This window comes from Cervus elaphus, chromosome 19, assembly GCF_910594005.1.
Source record: "Cervus elaphus chromosome 19, mCerEla1.1, whole genome shotgun sequence".
Lineage (NCBI taxonomy): Eukaryota > Metazoa > Chordata > Mammalia > Artiodactyla > Cervidae > Cervus > Cervus elaphus.
In genome coordinates this window covers 48,515,760-48,533,696 of record NC_057833.1, presented here as the reverse complement: position 1 = coordinate 48,533,696, position 17,937 = coordinate 48,515,760, and the positions used below count along the sequence as shown (strand labels likewise).

The 17,937-nt window shown below is 34.7% G+C and overlaps 1 protein-coding gene across 2 annotated transcripts in view; it reads right to left on the bottom strand.

The window, feature by feature from the left end:
* Positions 1-1,498: 1,498 nt before the first annotated feature.
* Positions 1,499-17,937, bottom strand: part of LMLN (leishmanolysin like peptidase) — a 51,663-nt gene continuing 35,224 nt past the window's right edge. The window contains exons 14-18 of one of the 2 annotated variants that reach the window (XR_006335394.1): positions 17,461-17,620; positions 14,987-15,117; positions 10,656-10,866; positions 4,691-5,081; positions 1,499-4,176 (exon numbers count right to left, since the gene is read on the bottom strand). Coding sequence is in view for 1 of the 2 variants with exons in the window: in XM_043875269.1 (XP_043731204.1) it covers positions 4,981-5,081; positions 10,656-10,866; positions 14,987-15,117; positions 17,461-17,620 (603 nt within the window). In the remaining variant the exon portion in view is untranslated. Of the gene's footprint in view, positions 5,082-10,655; positions 10,867-14,986; positions 15,118-17,460; positions 17,621-17,937 lie in introns of both variants that reach the window. The other variant, XM_043875269.1, reaches the window with a different exon arrangement.

The window sequence follows — 17,937 nt, the reverse complement described above, 5'->3', positions numbered from 1 at the left end:
GAATCTTCCCAACCCAAGGATCGAATCCAGGTCTCCTGCATTGCAGGCAGATTCTTTACCAGCTGAGCCACCAGGGAAGCAATGACACCTACTAAATAAGCTATATTCTATGAATATACAAAAAGGGAGTGTAAACAGATAATGTATGTGGTGTGGATGGCTTTATCTTCAGTACATTGTGCAAATAATATTGGATTTACTAAACTCCGTGAAGTAATCTATTGTACATAGTTTTAGTACTTATATGAAATACTTAAAACATTTAAAAAATCTAAATATTATCATTAAAATTTCCTGCAAAGATCTAGACTCAGCAGGTAGATTAAACAGGCAACATTCAGTCCATTTCATGGTGCTTAGCTCCAGCCCCCAGGGCAGGATGGCTCTGCGTACACATGAAGGCATGTCCCAGGTCCGTTCTCTCAAACTACAGTCAGGTTATGAGGAAGAATCACATTCCATGATAACAGTCACAATGCACTTGCTGCCCCAAATAGAGTGTGGTCCTTGAACGCACAGAGTGGTCCTGCAATGAGACTCCTGGCTCACAACACGAAACTAATGGGACAGGAATCATCCTCAGACAGCTGCCCTGAACTGTTTTAGTCCACTCTCTTTTGTCAGGGAATGTTTAACAGGAGGATTCCTACATGCTGTTTCTCATAAATCCTCTGTTTCTTATCAGTTTCTGTTGCCAGAAACCAGTGGAACAGCACACCGCTCCCAGGACTGAGGTCATAGGATGAGACAGGTTTGAATCTCCTTCAGTAAACATTATCCTTATGACAAAACTGCTTAGTCTCCATCCTCTTTCTTGAGATATGGATTGTCTCCTGACCTTGTGACCATTATTAATCCCTTGTTAATGGTTGCTGTACCTTTTGGTTTTCTGATCTTTATCACTGTCAAAAGAAATTTCTTGTACAACAGCCTATATATACTCACAGAAAGATCATTAAAGCACCTTTGCTCCATCAGAGCTTGGGTCCCCGTGTCTTTTCTTTCTTTCTCTCTTTCACTTATCATTGATTCCGGACTGCCAGGTTCCGGTCCATTAAAGGACCCCAACACTCTTTCTGCTTAACTATTTGAGGAGGGTTATTCCCTATAGCTTTACATAACACCTGTCCTCAATCTTTAAGTAGAACAATATTACTCCAGTTAAAAGTAAAAATTGAATTATATTTCACAATAATCACCTCATTGTCCCCATATAAAGTGTATGGATGTGTCTGTACTCCTCAAAGTGTTAGTCGCTCAGTCCCGTCCGACCCTTTGCAATCCCACGGACAGTAACCCATCAGGCTTCTCTGTTCATCGGAGTCTCTAGGCAAGAATACTGGAGTGAGTAGCCATTCCCTTCTCCAGGGGATCTTCCTGACCCACGGATTGAACCCAGGTCTCTTGTATTGCCTGCAGATTCTTTCACCATCTGAGGTTTGTACTCCTAACCTGGTTTAAAAAAATTGACAGTGTTAAAGTAAAGACAAGATGCAGATTAGTTTCCATTTTTATTAAAGCTTTGTTTTTTCTAGGTAATATATTACACTTAAAGTTAAATACCATAAATAAAGATTAGTTCTTAAATCTACTTTATTAAAAATGTAAACAAAAAGAAAATAATTCACCACTCCCTCCCCAACCCTGACTAAATGTATCAAAAAAAGGTCATCCTTTCAGGTAAAGTTCCTTCTTCAGAACAAGTAACATAGACTTTATTAAAATATATTAGTCCTCTTGGGCTGCAAGGACATGGCACGGATGACAGGTGCCAACTATGAAACAGGTCTGTGGGGCTGTGACTGAAGTCTGCCTCATCCTGCCAAGACCACTCAAATGCCTTCTTCTCTCTCCATTCAGCGTCCAAGGACAAGGACAGTGCTAAGGCAGAGCCAGGACCCTGCGATGAGCGTGACGGGTGTGTGAGCTGGCATGCTCCAGGAAGGAGGTCAGAGCCAGCGGTGACCGGGCGAGTCTGCTCGGTATCAGTCACGGAATATTAGAGCTGGAAAGACTCTGAGAAAGCACACGGCCATTTTACAGATGGCCTCAATCAGCGAGTCTTCTAATATTGAAGAGAATATTGATAAAATTTTATGGAATACTTATTTATGTATCTTCCTAAAACTATTTAAACTTCATTAATTTATGTTTCACTTTCAAATACTGATAAATTCTTAGCCAACATATTAGGCTGAAACTAACTTTAAGCATAATTTATAACATTTTTAGAAAAAGATGTTTTTCAGGAGAATACAGAGAGATCTATATTAAGACTACCTAACTGCTTGCCAGTTTCTTTAAAGCTGTCAGCTCAAGTCTAACGACATGGCTTTTGCTTCCTTCCTGTAAATTCTGTTCTTGAAAACCTGAGCTAAATTCACTTGTTAATTTTGACATTGGGACCTTAATACTATCAAAATGAACTTAAGTCTGAAATGAAAACTGAGGTAGTCAGTTTTTATAAGCACTTGGCCCCTTCTAAATCAGAAAGGGACTTCAGTCTGCTATCCTCAAATTAGCTACTGCCATTCCCCTTCCCTGCCCCACCTCCCTCCCACCATGGTTGCAGTCTCTCAGTGAACAGGTTTTGCGAACACAAAGGGAATCACCTGTCACAGGATCCTGACATTTAGGTCATTTCAAGTTCTTCAGTTCAAAGCTGAATTACAGTCCAATAATTCTGCATTAAAATTTCAGACTTAAAAAATTTGTTTTTAGAATATTGTTTTAGAATTTTATCATCTACTAAGTGACTAAACTATGCATCTTAAAATTTCTTATAGGTTCAGTGTCCTTCTAAATCTTCACTGAGTATACTATGCAGAATCAGTGACAAGCAACCATTTTCAAAACTTGCTGAGGAGGAAGGAAGACACCAGCACAGTTAGTTACCCTCAAAAATTCAAGATTTTTTAACATTATACTTTATCAGGTTCTACATTTGTGCAGAGGAAACACTGGGCTACCAGATACCAAGCTTAACAAATATAGATAGAAAAAATGTCATCTATAATATTTTCTTCAGAAATTCATTAGTGCAAATATAATTATATCAATAAAAAATAAAGCAAAAATATATTTCAAGTATAAAAAGCACCATGCTCAGAAACAATACTACCTAAATGGGATTACTGCACAACAGTCAAAATATAATTGAACCTATCACTGTGAGTCTCAAATATATTACTAATCCGTATTATTTTTGGTAAAATTCTTTATATAACTTTGCAATGGTTCATAATCACATTAGGTATATATGCTTAGATATATAACCTTCTTTAAAAATATACTCTACATTTTTCTGATCTGCATGATTTAAAGTATGCAGGACAAAGGCAAAACACCGTTATTATTAGCTTTTCTTCAGCTGAGGTTGGCTATGCTAGAGACTCCCAGCATTTCACAACGACAAAAACCTCCAATTTAAAATTGTAGGCAGATAATTATTTTAAATGTATGCACTTAAAAAAAAAAGACGTGACTTTCCTTTATGTTGGAGTTGCTGTTTGACTCCAGTGCCAAATAGTAGGTTGGAATTATTTCTTAGTAATTATGCTGTTTGTTCACTTAGCACAGTTTCTTAAACTGAATGCTCAATAACTGTATGCTGAATTAAAGGGCCAACCAGTTAATGAATTAATGTCTGTTCAAGGACTATGTTTATAATGCCACAGGACTTCATAGTTTTAGAGCTCGTGAAGTTTTTTTTTTTTTTAGAAAAACTGGACATCATTCATTATTAAAGAATTTCACATTGGGATTACTAAGTAGGGCTGGGCAGCTCTGGTATCACAGCAGAATTGCTTCTGGGAACCAGAATCAATGGGTGACATAAAGAGTGTCAAATACAAGAGGGAAAAGATATTACAAAGGCAATCTTCTGATTTCCAAGGACTAAGTCATTCACTGTGTGGTAAAGTGGACCCTATTGGATAGGCTCTACACCAAACCTACACTTTACTGTTAGTAAGCAATTCAGACCATCTTGTTTTGACTTCTATCTTTTCTTCTTATACATAAAATAATTTTCAGATAGTAGAAATTCTTCTGTAACAGTTTCTAAGCCGACCTGAAAATAACTGCATACCTGTCTATACCAGAATTTCTTTTTATCTTCATTTCTCACAAAGGAAAGTTCTATTCTTGTTGGATAGCAGTTGTCATAACTATTATCTGAAAAACACACAATTAGGTTTTCTTCAATTTGCACGTTTTCAATGATTCACAGGGCAGAATATTCTTCTCCCTCTGCTTCCCAGTTTTTCAAGTCAATATTAAACGAATGGAGAATAAAACTGGAAGCTACTCTCTGAAGATCAGTGAGTATGGATACAGCTAGAAGAGGGCTACAACACATAATGGTTCAGCAGAAAACTGCCACACAGCTGGTTTGAAAAAGGTTAAATCATAAGATTTAGCAAAACAAAAATTTAAAAACAAAACCCATTAGAACAATGATTTAGGTATATGATGTACAATCATTAAATTTAAAATAGGTATAATATTTGATGTAGAAATCAAATTATTTTCTGTAAGTCAAAGGACAATTTATACTTTTGAGGACAGGGTCCACAACTTATAATCTTGCAACGATTAGCTGTTCTTTAAATTATTGCAGCAGAGATGAACTTTCCGACTGTTTTAGGTTAATGGAAATGCTGAGGTATGTAATCACTGAAATCTTCACCTTTTATCCCACTTTCAAAGGAAAATTTCAAGAAGGTTATGTATCCTGAAATGTAAAGAGACTTGGAGACTTGGAAATCCTTCTCCTCCAAACTTTGAGGCTGCTGGGTTGCTGATGAGGAGTGACTGCTGTGAAGCTCTGCTTCAGGATCTGATTGTGGTCAACACTTCCAAGCCAAAGTCAGGAATGCCACTTCCACCATCCACATAGGCTGGCACTCGCCCAGATTTTGTGCTTTGTTCAGAGGAACATGACACAAAGGAATGTCTTTAGAATTCACTTTTCCATTCCTAATGCCATACGCACAGAAGAAATCCAGCCAGCAGAGGAAATAGATTGCCTAGCAGAAGCCAGAGGGTGACCACCAGGCTAGAGGAACGGGAACAGAGATCTAGGGTTGAAAACAAAAAATTGATTTTCCATAGACATTTTTGGAAAAAACTATTGACAAATAGTTTTTTGTCAATATTGACAAAATATTGACAAATGAATAGAGTTAATTACTAAAAGGTGAAGAAGGACCACCTCTGAGAGCAGAATCAAGAGTGACTTCCTAAAACAGGGATATGCAGTCTTTTATGTTTATAGAAAAGGAACAAAATATTTATGCAGGAGAAAAGATATGCCTACCCCATCAAGGTTCAAAAACAGCACCCAAGAAACAACAAAGGTGTCTCAGGGTAGTAGTATCCTGGTAAAGCTAAAGATGCTACACAGGAAAGTAAATTAAATTCTTGGCTATTCTAACATGGGATGCAGGGCTCTCTTCTAGTCTCCCTTGTCCCTTCTAAGTAGGGTGACCACAAAATTTATCATTCCATATCAGGACATTTTGAACTAAGTGTTGAAATAAATTTCTAGTCTCAAGATGGAAACTAAACTTAGATAACTCATCAAACTAAAACTTAGATAACTTTCATGTTTGTGTAAATGCTCCACTTGACCAGAACCACAGCATATCCAGTCAGCCAATCTGCAACCACCAAGTCAACTCTGGGCTCTATACTTGTTTCCTTGATCTTTCTAAATAAGGTTAGATACTAACGTCAGCCCATCAACCTAAGCTGAGTATTTTTTCCTTATTTCCTGCTTATAGACCTTTTCCTTTATTTTACAGTTCTCTGGATTCCTTAGAGACTACCTATGTTAAATAGAATTTGCTTTGATCAACTAAATTGTTCTCTTTGATTATTTTAATACAATCATAAATAATAATCATACCTGGACCATCCCAGGCAAAACAGGACATATGTTTCCCAATCTCTAAATATCTACCCATCTATCCATATCACCCCAGGCTTAATTTGGAAACAGTAGAAGATTCTATAGTTTTTTGGCAGTAGGAGTATATTTTAATTTATGTAAGTTGTTCTAATAAGTAAAACTATTTTTCCCTAACAATTCTCAGAATGGAGAACAATTTTGAGCAGTCAAGAGACCAGGCCAATCTGACTTTATTTTAGGATGAGTTGTCATTTCTACCATTTTGACCAATAAATAACCAACCAAGCTTCTAGTCCGACATTCTTAAAAAGAGAAAAAAGGACTGGTCATACAACTAATAAAATGATAATGTTAAGGTACTACAGCTGTTTTTCTAAGAACTATACAGTGTAAATTAAGCATTTTAAAAAATTATTTCATTGTATATAATTCAGGTAAACCATGGGGAATTTATATTCTTTCCCAATGGAGCCAGCTGACAATTGTTAAATCTTAGAAAAATCAATCCTTCTCAAAGTGCGGCATTTGGATCAACAACATCAGTCTCACATGGGAACTTGTTAAAAATGCACATTCTCAGACTCCAACCCAAATCTTCTGAATCAGAAACTCAGGGGTAAGTCCTAGCAATCTGTGTTTTAATATGATTTTGATGCATGCTAAAGTTTGCATCTTATGCAAGTCTGAACTTCTGACCTAGAGCTACACTGTCCAATATGTCCGATAGCTATATGTGCTATTTAAATTTATTTTAAAGTAACTTTTACTGCTCTTTTTTCTTTCCACAATAAACAAGCTTTTTTTGGGGGGGCGCCCAGGGACTATCATTTGCTGATTTTTTAATATATATATGTAATTTTATTTATTTATATGTTGTGCTGAGTCTTTGTTGCTGCATGAGCTTTTCTCTAGTTGCGGTGAGTAGAGGCTACTCTCTATTACAGTTGTGATGCATGGGCTTCTCATTGCAGTGGTTTCTCTTGTGGTGAAGCACAGGCTCTAGGGTGCAGGCTCAGGAGTTGCAGGACGTGGGCTTAGTTGCTCTGCGGCATGTGGCATCTTCCTGGACCTGTGTCCCCTGCACTTGCAGGCAGATTATTTACCAAAGAGCCACCAAGGAAGCCTGCTGATTTTTTTTAAATTGGCATATAATTGCTTTACAACATTGTGTTGGTCTCTGCTATACAACAATGTGAACCGGCTGTATGTATACATACATTGCCTCCCTCTCAAGTCTCTTTCCTCTCCCCATCCCACCCTTGTAGGTCATCACTGAGCACCAAGCTGAGCTACCTGTGCTATCCAGCAGCTTCCAAGTAGTATATACGGAAGTATATCTATTTTATACACGGTACCGTATATATGTCAATGCTACTCTCTCAAATTGTCCCACCCTCTCTTTCCCCTCCATGTGCACAAGTCCATTCTCTACATTAGCATCTCTATTCCTGCCCTGCAAATAGGCATTTCTTTTTCAATGACATATTTTAGGTGAAATACAATAAAAAGTAGCCTCTAAATACTAGCAAATATTCTTTAGGCTACACAATATACAATAAAGACATAACTTTGAGCTATGGCTACACAGCCTATGATTGTGATTATTTTGCCTCTTTGATGGCAAAATCAGTCAGATAAAAAGGCACTTTGTCAACCCATGTTAAATGTAACCAGTTTGACTTTATTGTTTTAAATCCTACTGATTAAATAGCATTTTTTAGTTTTTAAAATATTCAAATGTCAGGGTGAAAAAAACAGTATAAGAGGAAATATAATTAAAACTTGGTCTTACATCATATTCTTCCCATCAACCCCAACCCTGTTTTAATCTTTGATGGTTACTGCAGATAGGATGGGGAGGGAGGTGGGAGGAGGGTTCAGGATGCGGAACACATGTACACCCGTGGCTGATTCATGTCAATGTATGGTAAAAACCACTACAATACTGTAAAGTAATTAGCCTCCAATTAAATAAATAAGTTAATTTTTTTAAGTGTAAGTTTAAACTACTATTTCCTAATTTAGATAAAATGCTCCTGCTATTCAAGGTGATAATTTAACCTGTATTATGTTTCACCTTCTTTTCTTCCCATAGTCTGTCTGAGGCCCTGTATAAGCAAACCTCTATTCATGTTCCATTTACTTTCCACATTATCACTTGGCTTCCTATTAAGATGGAAATATTAGCACCCTTATGCTTTTTTATTCATTTTCTAGCTTTCATGAGATGGACTACTCTTTTTCATTTCCAAAGCATGTGTATATTTATGTGTATGTGTTTATTTAAAATTTTTACCATGCCTATGTTTCTCTTGATCAAATTTTTAGAATTTTTACTATATTACTGGTGCTTTAAAAAACTTGGTTTTGGATTTGTTAATCATCTCATTGTGTCCTTGTTGGTTTTCACAGCATTCTTCACTTTGATGGTAGCAATTAGGATTTTTTTTTTGTCTTCTATTTACTATAAAACCTCTCCTTCCTTCCTGATCAATTGTCTTTCTTTGGTTGGTTTACACAGGTGTTTCTCATTCTGCTGGTGACTTAAAAAAAATTTTTTTAAACTACTTTTTATTGGAGTATAGTTGCTTTACAATAATGTGTCACTTTCCACTGTACAGCAAAGTGAATAAGTTAGATGTGTATATACACATAGCCATCAGCTATATGTGCTATCTAAATTAATCAAAATCAAACAAAATATTTAGTTCCTAAATATTTAGGAACAAAATATTTAGTTCAGTCACACTAGCCACATTTCACATGTTTAATAGTCACATGTGACTAATGACTGTTGTATGGGGCAGTACAGATTATAGAACAACTCCATCACCCCAGAAAGATGTAGTGGATTAATTCTGGCCTAGAGCATTAGATACAGTGGTCTTGGTTGGAATAAGGATTAGACCCTGGAGTTTCTAATAACACAGACATATCCTTTTATTTCCTCATTCTCAATTTGATCCAAAGGAAATAGGAGGAGAAATGAACTAGCTATTGTTTATCTGCTGTTGGTACTAAAATTTAACAAGCTAAAACATTAAAACCATTAAAACATTAATGGTGGCTCTGGAACATTTGTCGTCCTTCAAAAACACTGCACTTTCTGTGACAGTACCTTTTACAAAGGAAAGATACAAAGAGGGTGTTTCAAAATGAATGAGATGATCCGATTTGGGTTTTGATCTGCACCTTATTAGTTGTAACAGTGAATGGATCACTTAATCTCTTTATACCTTAGTTTTCTCACCTGTAAAATGATAATTCCTACCTCATTAGGTTTTGTGATGATTAGATACATGGATATAGACATAGAGCACTCAGCAAAGGGTCCAGCATTTAATAAATGGAAACAAAACAACCTCTACAATCTGAAGAGATCAGGAAGAATTTAGAACTAAATTGCGGTTTGACAGAAAACAACAAAATTCTGTAAAGCAACTATCCTTCAATTAAAAAATAAAAAAAAAAGAATTTAGAACTAAATCTTTCATATTCACTAATGCAAACTATATCTAAAAGGCATCTATTCTTATAATATTTTATACATTTTTCAAAATTGTGGTATTGATTTAGAGGTAACAATCCTTTTCTGAGCATGCTTCCTTATAGAACTGGTTAACGGGAAGAAATCACAACATAGTACCACAGAAAATACAACACAGCACCATAAGTATAACTAGAGTCTTAGAGAATCATGAAATCTAGGGGTAGTCTTGGGCACCCCTAACACAAGTATTCATACCCCCAAACTCACCCTCCACTAGCAGCCCATGTCTTGATAAAGCTCTCAGAACGTGGGAAAGAAAAAAGATTAAATTTTAGAGATAAAGAAACTTTGAGCTGTAAAGTGAATGTAGCCCTCTGTTTAAAACCAAACTACAAAACAAACAAAGGACTATATAATTTCCTTTAAAAAATACCTCCAGCTGAGAAAATGAAACATGGCCTATTTCAAAATGTCAAACTGTCATAAAATCTCATAAATCATTTAATAAAACATGATATACCATAAGTCAAAGCTTTCATTGAAAGTTACGAATTCTGCTTCTATAACTCTTAGAAACAGCTCATCAGCCTCAGTTTGCACATCTTCATTAATAGGGAAGGCACTCTTCTCAAGACAGTTCCTTCTATTCCTCTCCTGGTTCTAAACGATTTTACTGAATCTGTCTCCCTACAACTTCGTTTTATTGGTCTCAATTCTACTCTCCAGAGTCTCACAGAATGTGTAAAATATCCTTCAGTGAAAACCACTGTCTTGGCCAGCCTGTCTTTCTATCTCACTGTGTATATTTGCATCTTCTTGCACCTATCTCTTCTTTGTGGACATGTCAATTCCTTCTTAGAACATTGTCCAGTGTCTTTCCCATTCTTTCATCTCACCTAGTTATAATACAACTAAAACATATTTAACTGCTTTTTTGTATTCAATGAACAGAATTTTTACTCTTAATTTCAAAATGAATGGCTGAAACGTTAACTTTTTATAACTGTTAGGGAATTTTTTGTACCAGTCAGAGGTTCTCTGCATACAAAGTTTCCTCACTCTCGCTCTTACTGAAGTAAGGTGTCAAGTCTACCTACCTTCGATTTCTAACAATGAAGGGAAGGAGATCTTCCCATAAAACTGCAATTAGAAGAGAAGATGCACAACCTGTTTTAGAGCTTCCTTCTGGGGAATTTTCAACATCTTCCAAGAAAAGTCCCTCTCTTTACTCCAACCACAGAGACTACTCACCCAGGGGTAGTGCTCGAGTCAGGTTAACAGCTGGAGGATCTGTTTCTGGAGGACAGAGCTCACAGAAGTCCCAACATGATGGGCAGAGCAGGTTTCCATCGTGAATCCACCCATTCATCTGAATGCTCACGGGGAGGACCTGCCCGGCCCGACTACACAAATATGAAGTATCCTGAACCCAAACCTTCAGACCTTCTGGAGAACAAGAAACCTTCAAAAGGTTGGAAAAAAAAAATCAGATCAGCAAGATTCTAGTATGTGAGCCTTCTTTAACTGTAGGAAAATACAGTAGAATTTACTGAAAATGTTGGCTATAAAAGACAGTTTGGGATGTGCGCATATTTTAATCTCATTTAAAGAGGGTTAACTTATTCATGTTCTAAAAGGATTTCACTCTGTGGTAGCAGCTCTTCAACTTTGAGTCCAGTACCTTTTAAAATATCTAATGAAAGCTATGGACACTTTTCCTGAAAAACACAAGGTAATATACAGCTTTACATACAATGCAGATTCACAGACCCTGGAAGCCAAGTCATCAATAATAACATTTCTGTAGATTCTAGTATCCTCCTATAATTCAGTTTAAATTTCTATCAAAGAGCCAAGAATCATGTTACTCTTTCTATGAGTTACTAAATTTTGTAAATCAAATTATTAGTTTTTATAAATAATATATGCTCACTGTAAAAAAAAAAGTGTACAGTATAGAAATAACAGAGTAAAAGTTTGTTATTTTTATCCCTACCCCAGATCCTCTGCTCAAAGATGAAAATGGTCACAGTTATTTAATACAACTGGTAACATCTTCAAAGGCAGGATTCATATCTCAAATACAAGGTGTAACTAATGAAATTAATTTTAAAAGGCAAACATATTAAAACTAACTTTAAAAAATTTTAAATGACTATTTTCTTCAAAGTTGTTTTCTAAAAAGACTTCACATTATGCTACTTCATCTTAAATATTTCTGAAATTTTTCTCCCAGAACTATCTTCAAAGCAAGTGCATATTCTGAATATGTTAGATGGTGGCAAATTTTTACTTTGTAAGTATATATAACTTCTGCAAATATCCAAAACTTGCCCAGTCCAAGTCTGGTAAATTAGTAAACAGTTTACTAAACTGTTTGTAAACAGTTGGTAAACAACTGACTAAACTGATTAAGACTAGGACAACATAGGTATGATGCAAAATACAGAAACTGACTTCTTAGATGGTTATTAATATATTTCTAAAAGAAATTTAAAAAGGAGCTCCAAAGGTATATTTCAATGATGGAGTCATTTTAAAATAACTCTGTCATCAATTAAATTTAAATATAATATTCATTTGGAAATTTAAGATATAATAAGCTATCAAGAAAATAAACAATAAAGTGTAAACTCTTATAAGTCTGTCATTCAATGACCCACACCTAGAAAGCATCACCACAGCTACAATGCAATGTAACCATTCTTTTAAGTGAGAACTTATTAGGCATTAAGCTTGCTACTGAAAAGGATACCGCAGAAGGCCATGACATAGTGCCTGATCTCAAGCAGCTTTACCTGAGGAAAGAAGGGTATAAACATTTCCCCCCAAAATTAGTGTCAGACTCTTATTATTAAGAGTCAATAAACAATATAAAAAAAAAGAACAACAAAGATTGTAAAGTTTCACAGAAGAAAGAGCATTTATATTCTAAAGATGTGCATGGGGTTTGGCTCACAGTGAGGGAGAGATGCTGTGACCTGGTAGGCTGTGGCAGAGTTCAAGTGGGTGAGGAGGGTGACTGAATACAAGTGGAAGAAGATGGCAAGAATGTGGACAGATCAAATAACAAGCATATTAAGGACAATGAGAAACCAGATTCCTCACTGTTGGAAAGAAGAGTTAGAAATATGAGAAGGGAAAAAACGAAAATGATTATTTGGTGTTAAACTGGAATCAAAAATACTGGTGCAAACTCATGGTTATATGCACACATATGAGTATATATAAAATTACATATACACATATATTTCCTAGCTCTGTTCACCGAGAAGGCCTGAGGAGCAGCTATATCCCAATAGCAACGAACAATATAGCTAGCACCCAGACTTTAGTTTCTAAATACCTCACTCTACTAAAAGAAATGAGAGTTCCTTGGAGAAATGACTGATTCCAGAGCTGGGGCAAAGAATGTGAAGACGAACCTAAAATATCTTATGCTAGAAAGCAAGGAAATATTTTAAAAAGATAGGACAAGCCAAAAGGACATAGGAACCAATCCAAAGGGCTTCATTTGGCTAAATCTGGGGCAACCTGAATATCCAAACAATGATACTAATGGTAAAAGCTATTGAATAAAATGCAATCCATGAGTCAATACAGACTTAAATGTATAAATTAATAAAATGAAAGTATAAGAAATATGTTACTGATATAGTACTTTCCCCTCAACCCAAACACTTACTAATTAAAAAGGGAATTAACTAAAAGAGAAAAACAGTTAACTTGACAGTGGAGATGCCTGGCAGATAGCAGCAAGTTAACATGGCCAGAAAAGAGACAAATCAAGAGTGCACCACCAAAAGCACACAACCATCACTTCTGTAACATCACTGCTCAAAACATATTACGTGAATTTAAACATGAGGAGACATCGGACAAACCCAAATTGAGACATACACTAGATAAGAACTGGTTTGTAATCTTTAAAAGTGTCAAGGTTATGAAAGTCAAGAAGACTGAGGAACTGTTCCAGATTGAAGGGAACCAGAGATGTGACAACTACTCAACAGTAGTTACATTAGTCCAGATCCTATTACTGAAAGGACATTACTTGGACAATAGGCAAAACTTGAATGGGGTCCAGGAATTAGATCTATCAATGATAATTTCCTGATTTTTTTTTCAATAGTACTGTAGTCACATAGGAGGATGGAATACATTTTAAAGTATTTGGAATGAAGGGGCAGGCATCAGCAATTTGCATTTAAATGACTCATATTTTTGTACCATTCTTGCAACTTCTCTGTCAAAGTAAAAAAAAAAAAAGAACAAAAAACAAAACAGCAATCCCTTTGTTGTGGTGGTGGTGTAGAGAGTACATTAAAATAGCCTGAAAAGGTCATCCTCCTATTATAGTTCACACTGTTCCAGCTTTAATCCCCTTTAACCTAATATTCTCACTTATGTGAATTTATTTCAAAAAATTGATTTTAGTAAGGTAAAACATGTAAATATACTTATAAAAGCATTTTTACATAGTGAAAAGTGAAAATTAACTCAATATCTAAAAGGAAAATGACTTCCCTAATTATGATACTTTAAAATGATACAATCTTCTATAGCTATGAAGAATAGTTAAGTATTATTATTGGGAAAACTAGGCATAGGTATTTTGGCCTATATAAAAAGCTCTAAGTAAAAACACTAAAACAAAACTATGTATTATGATTACAACTAGATCAAAATTATGTACTTAAGTAATACATAAATCTTTAATAGAATGAATTTATCAGAAAATGGCTGCTGGATTATAGTTGTCAGATTGTAACTACAATGTGTTTATTTTAAATTATTTTTTGTAAGGTTTCAAAGATTATTTTATATGAATTGTATGTGGTGTGTGAATTATACCTCAATAAAGCAGTTACCAAAAAAGTTAATTTTAAAGAAACTTTAAAAATAATAAGTTAAATTGCCAGATATATTAGTCCACTTAGCTCTTGTAGGTGAAATTGCACAATGAATTCTTATTTTTCAGTTTTCAGGATCACACTCTATTCCCTGACATCTATTAGTAGGGTATAGAATATTCATAGGTTGGATGCTCCTAAATTACAGAATGCCTGCATCTTAGTAAGTTCTATGATGGTATAGTCATTTAATATTAGACATGCAAATAATAAATCAAGAAAATAGTAGTTTGCCCTCTTTGTATTTCTAATTTCAAAGAAAAAAATCTACTGAAAACCAGTAGTTGATTTATTAATTCTTAAACACATGCCTTCTTCAGATTTTATAAGATTATAGTCTTTTTCCACTACAAAGTAGTTTTTTAAGAGCAAAATTACATATTCCCTAATATTTCCTTACGATATATGCCCAGAAGCAAAATTATTATAAAACATGTTGATATACAGTAACTGTGTAACTTTTAAACAAACAGAAAAAGACAAATTCTCTCCAAGAAATGACAATATTTTGACAAAACAAAAACATCCAAACTAATAGTTACAATAAATAAGCTAAAGTAGTAAACAGAAGAAATAAAAGATATAAAATATATTTGAAAATATAAAAGCCATATAATGAGATACAACTATATAATATTTGGTATCATTATTAACAATCATATAGTTTACCTGATAGCATCCACTCCCCCAGTCCGGATAACTCAGCTTCCTTTCACACTTTTCCATGACAAATGCTGATTTCTGAATTAGACAAACTGAATGAGGCCCATACTTTTCAGCACCATAGTTTTTAAAAAGGTCTGAAACAAACCAGAGAAGTTTTCTTTATTAAAAATTGACTTTGGACTCAAAGAATAAGAAACTGAAGCATTCTACTCCAATGATTAAAAGTTCCTTTTAAAAATCACACATGTTTTGTTAGTGCTGGGGTTCCCTGGTAGCTCAATTGGTAAAGAACCCGCCTGCCAATGCAGAAGACTTGGGTTCAATCCATTGGTTGGGAAGATTCCCCTGGAGAAGGAAATGGCAACCTACTCCAGCATTCTTGCCTGAAAAATCCCACGGACAGGGAAGCCTGATGGGGTACACTCTTATGATTAAAAGTTGCTTTAAAAATAAAACATGTTTCATGGAAATTGTCAATTAAAAAAAAGTAAAAGAAAGAGGAAATTCCAAACTCAAACTGTATTCTCAATAAAGGAATTAGTAGGAGAAAACTATTCTATCAGAAACAAGAGATAAAACTGGGCCTAGAGCATTGAAGTTAAATATACAGAGGAAATGGCACTAAGAATCACCTTCAGTGGTGGTCTAAATAGGAGTCACTTCCCAAGTGACCCATGATAAGATGAGGCCAATGATTTAAATAATGAAGATTTTTTTGGGAGTGCTGTTACCTTTGCAATATGTTCCTGTATTTTCAACTTATACCATCTCCTGGAAGTCAATAAATGACAGGGTGATCTGGTCTTAGACTAAGCACAAACCCACAGAGTTATGGGGTAGACTAAATGACCTCTAAATGGCTAATGGACAAAGGGGTGAAGTCCTTAAAGCCTAGGAATTTTTTTAAAAAGAGAAAAAAAGCCTAGGAATAATTTTCTCTCTCTACACATAAAATAAGTTTCATCTTTGGAAAACTGATGGTTCAATTAGTCCATTTTGAAATATTATAGAGATAAAACTTTATTTTATATCAGTTTTTAAAAATATTAATTGTATAAGCTAAGAAAGAAAATAAAAACAATAAAACAAAATTTTATATTTCTTTTATTTATGAGTATTTCAAAGTCTTCAAAGCACACAGTGACCATTTAAAAAAAAAAAAAGGAGATGTCAGGCCAACCCTCAGGTCAAATCCTGAGAGCTACCTGTTTTCATAAAGAAATTTTACTGGCACACAGCTATACTTACTCACTTACATATTATCTGTAACTGCTTTCACACTTGGCAGCAGAGCTGAAAAGTTGTAAAAGATCCACAGTCTAAAGTATCTACTATCTTGCTCTTTATAATAAATATTTGCCAACTCTAGCTCTAAAAACATAAAATACAATACTATATCTTTGTCATAAGTACAAATATGTGCATTGCTTTTGTTGTAACATGCAACTGTTGAGTAGCTATATCATAAGTCTTTAGGAATTATTAAGTAGGTAAGTGATGGAAAAAAATGACTATACAAATCCAGTTAAAGCTACCAGGCTTAAGAATAAAAGGAAAAAATATTATGAAAATTTTAATTTTAAATAACTTAATCTGTAATGAAGTATGGAATGAGGGGTAGGGGGAGGAAAAGGACCAGGTAATTTTTGATGACCATACAGAGGAAAACTATTTATTGCTCTTGATTAACAAATCAGACATGAGAACATTTTGTTTACAAAGGTGGTTAGTATGAGCTCCAACTATTATTGCTGACTAACCAAATGCCATATGGTTTACTTCCTTGATGACCTGTTCATTTATATATACTAATAGGGAATAAATAAGATGGCAACACATCTTACTAGTTATGAGACAACAGTATTATTCTGATATCTGCAGAATGACACATTATGTCTAAGTAACATAAAATGCACACTCCTCAGGAGAGGAAAAAATAGGATACCTAATATGATATCATAAAAAGAGTTCTGCATTGGAAGATCTCGCACTGACATCAATTAGCAATATTACTTAGTATATCTCTTCCCTCATCTGTGAAATTCAGTCATAGTATCTTCTCTATGTCACTTATTAAGTTTTTAGAAGAATAAAATGAAATGATTAAAATCAAAGTGCTTTGCAAATGAAAAATGTCATGCAAATATAAGGTATCACTAAATAGTAGCATACACACAAATGCGCAAATGTATCTAATAGCTAACAATCCTTTCTGTGTATCATAATTCTAAGCACTTAACTATATTAACTCATTTAATTCTCACAACTCTATGAGATAAGTATTATCTCCTTTGCATATAGGAGAAAACTAAGGTGCAGAGAAGTTACTTCAAACAGGTAGAGAGCAGTGGAATCACAAAATAAACTCAGACAATCTGGCTCCAGGGTCTATTTCATATTGTTGATATACACTATTTTATATTGCTTATATATACTTTCAATATGTATATAACATTTAACTTCACTAAACTACTGACCTGGTTGATTTTCCAGTACTCTACAATCTGAGCTGCGCTGATATTCACCACTTAAATGCCAACTGAATTCCTGACTGAAAGGGCAGTAGTCAGCAATTTCTACTGAACCACCATAATAAGGCAGATCTTCTGCAGGTACTCCAGTGAGTTCATCGAAGTACTACAAAGAAAAATATATTAGGAAGGTAGGAGAGCAAGAAACATTCTATATAATCAACATGAAGCCCACAGGCAATTTATAGCAACCCTCTAATGCTGTATAATACAAAGGAGATATTAATCCATTTTTTCCATACAGAGTAAACACAAAAAGAGTAATATACTACTGGAGGCGTATTTCAAGGTTGTAGTAGTTTTAGAAATAAGCAAGGTAAGTAAATTAGTCTAAGTTAAGTTTTTATTAGATGACAAATTTGATTATTTTAAAAGGATAAATAGAGTTTTAAGAGCTGACAAAACATAAAACTAATTCATAAA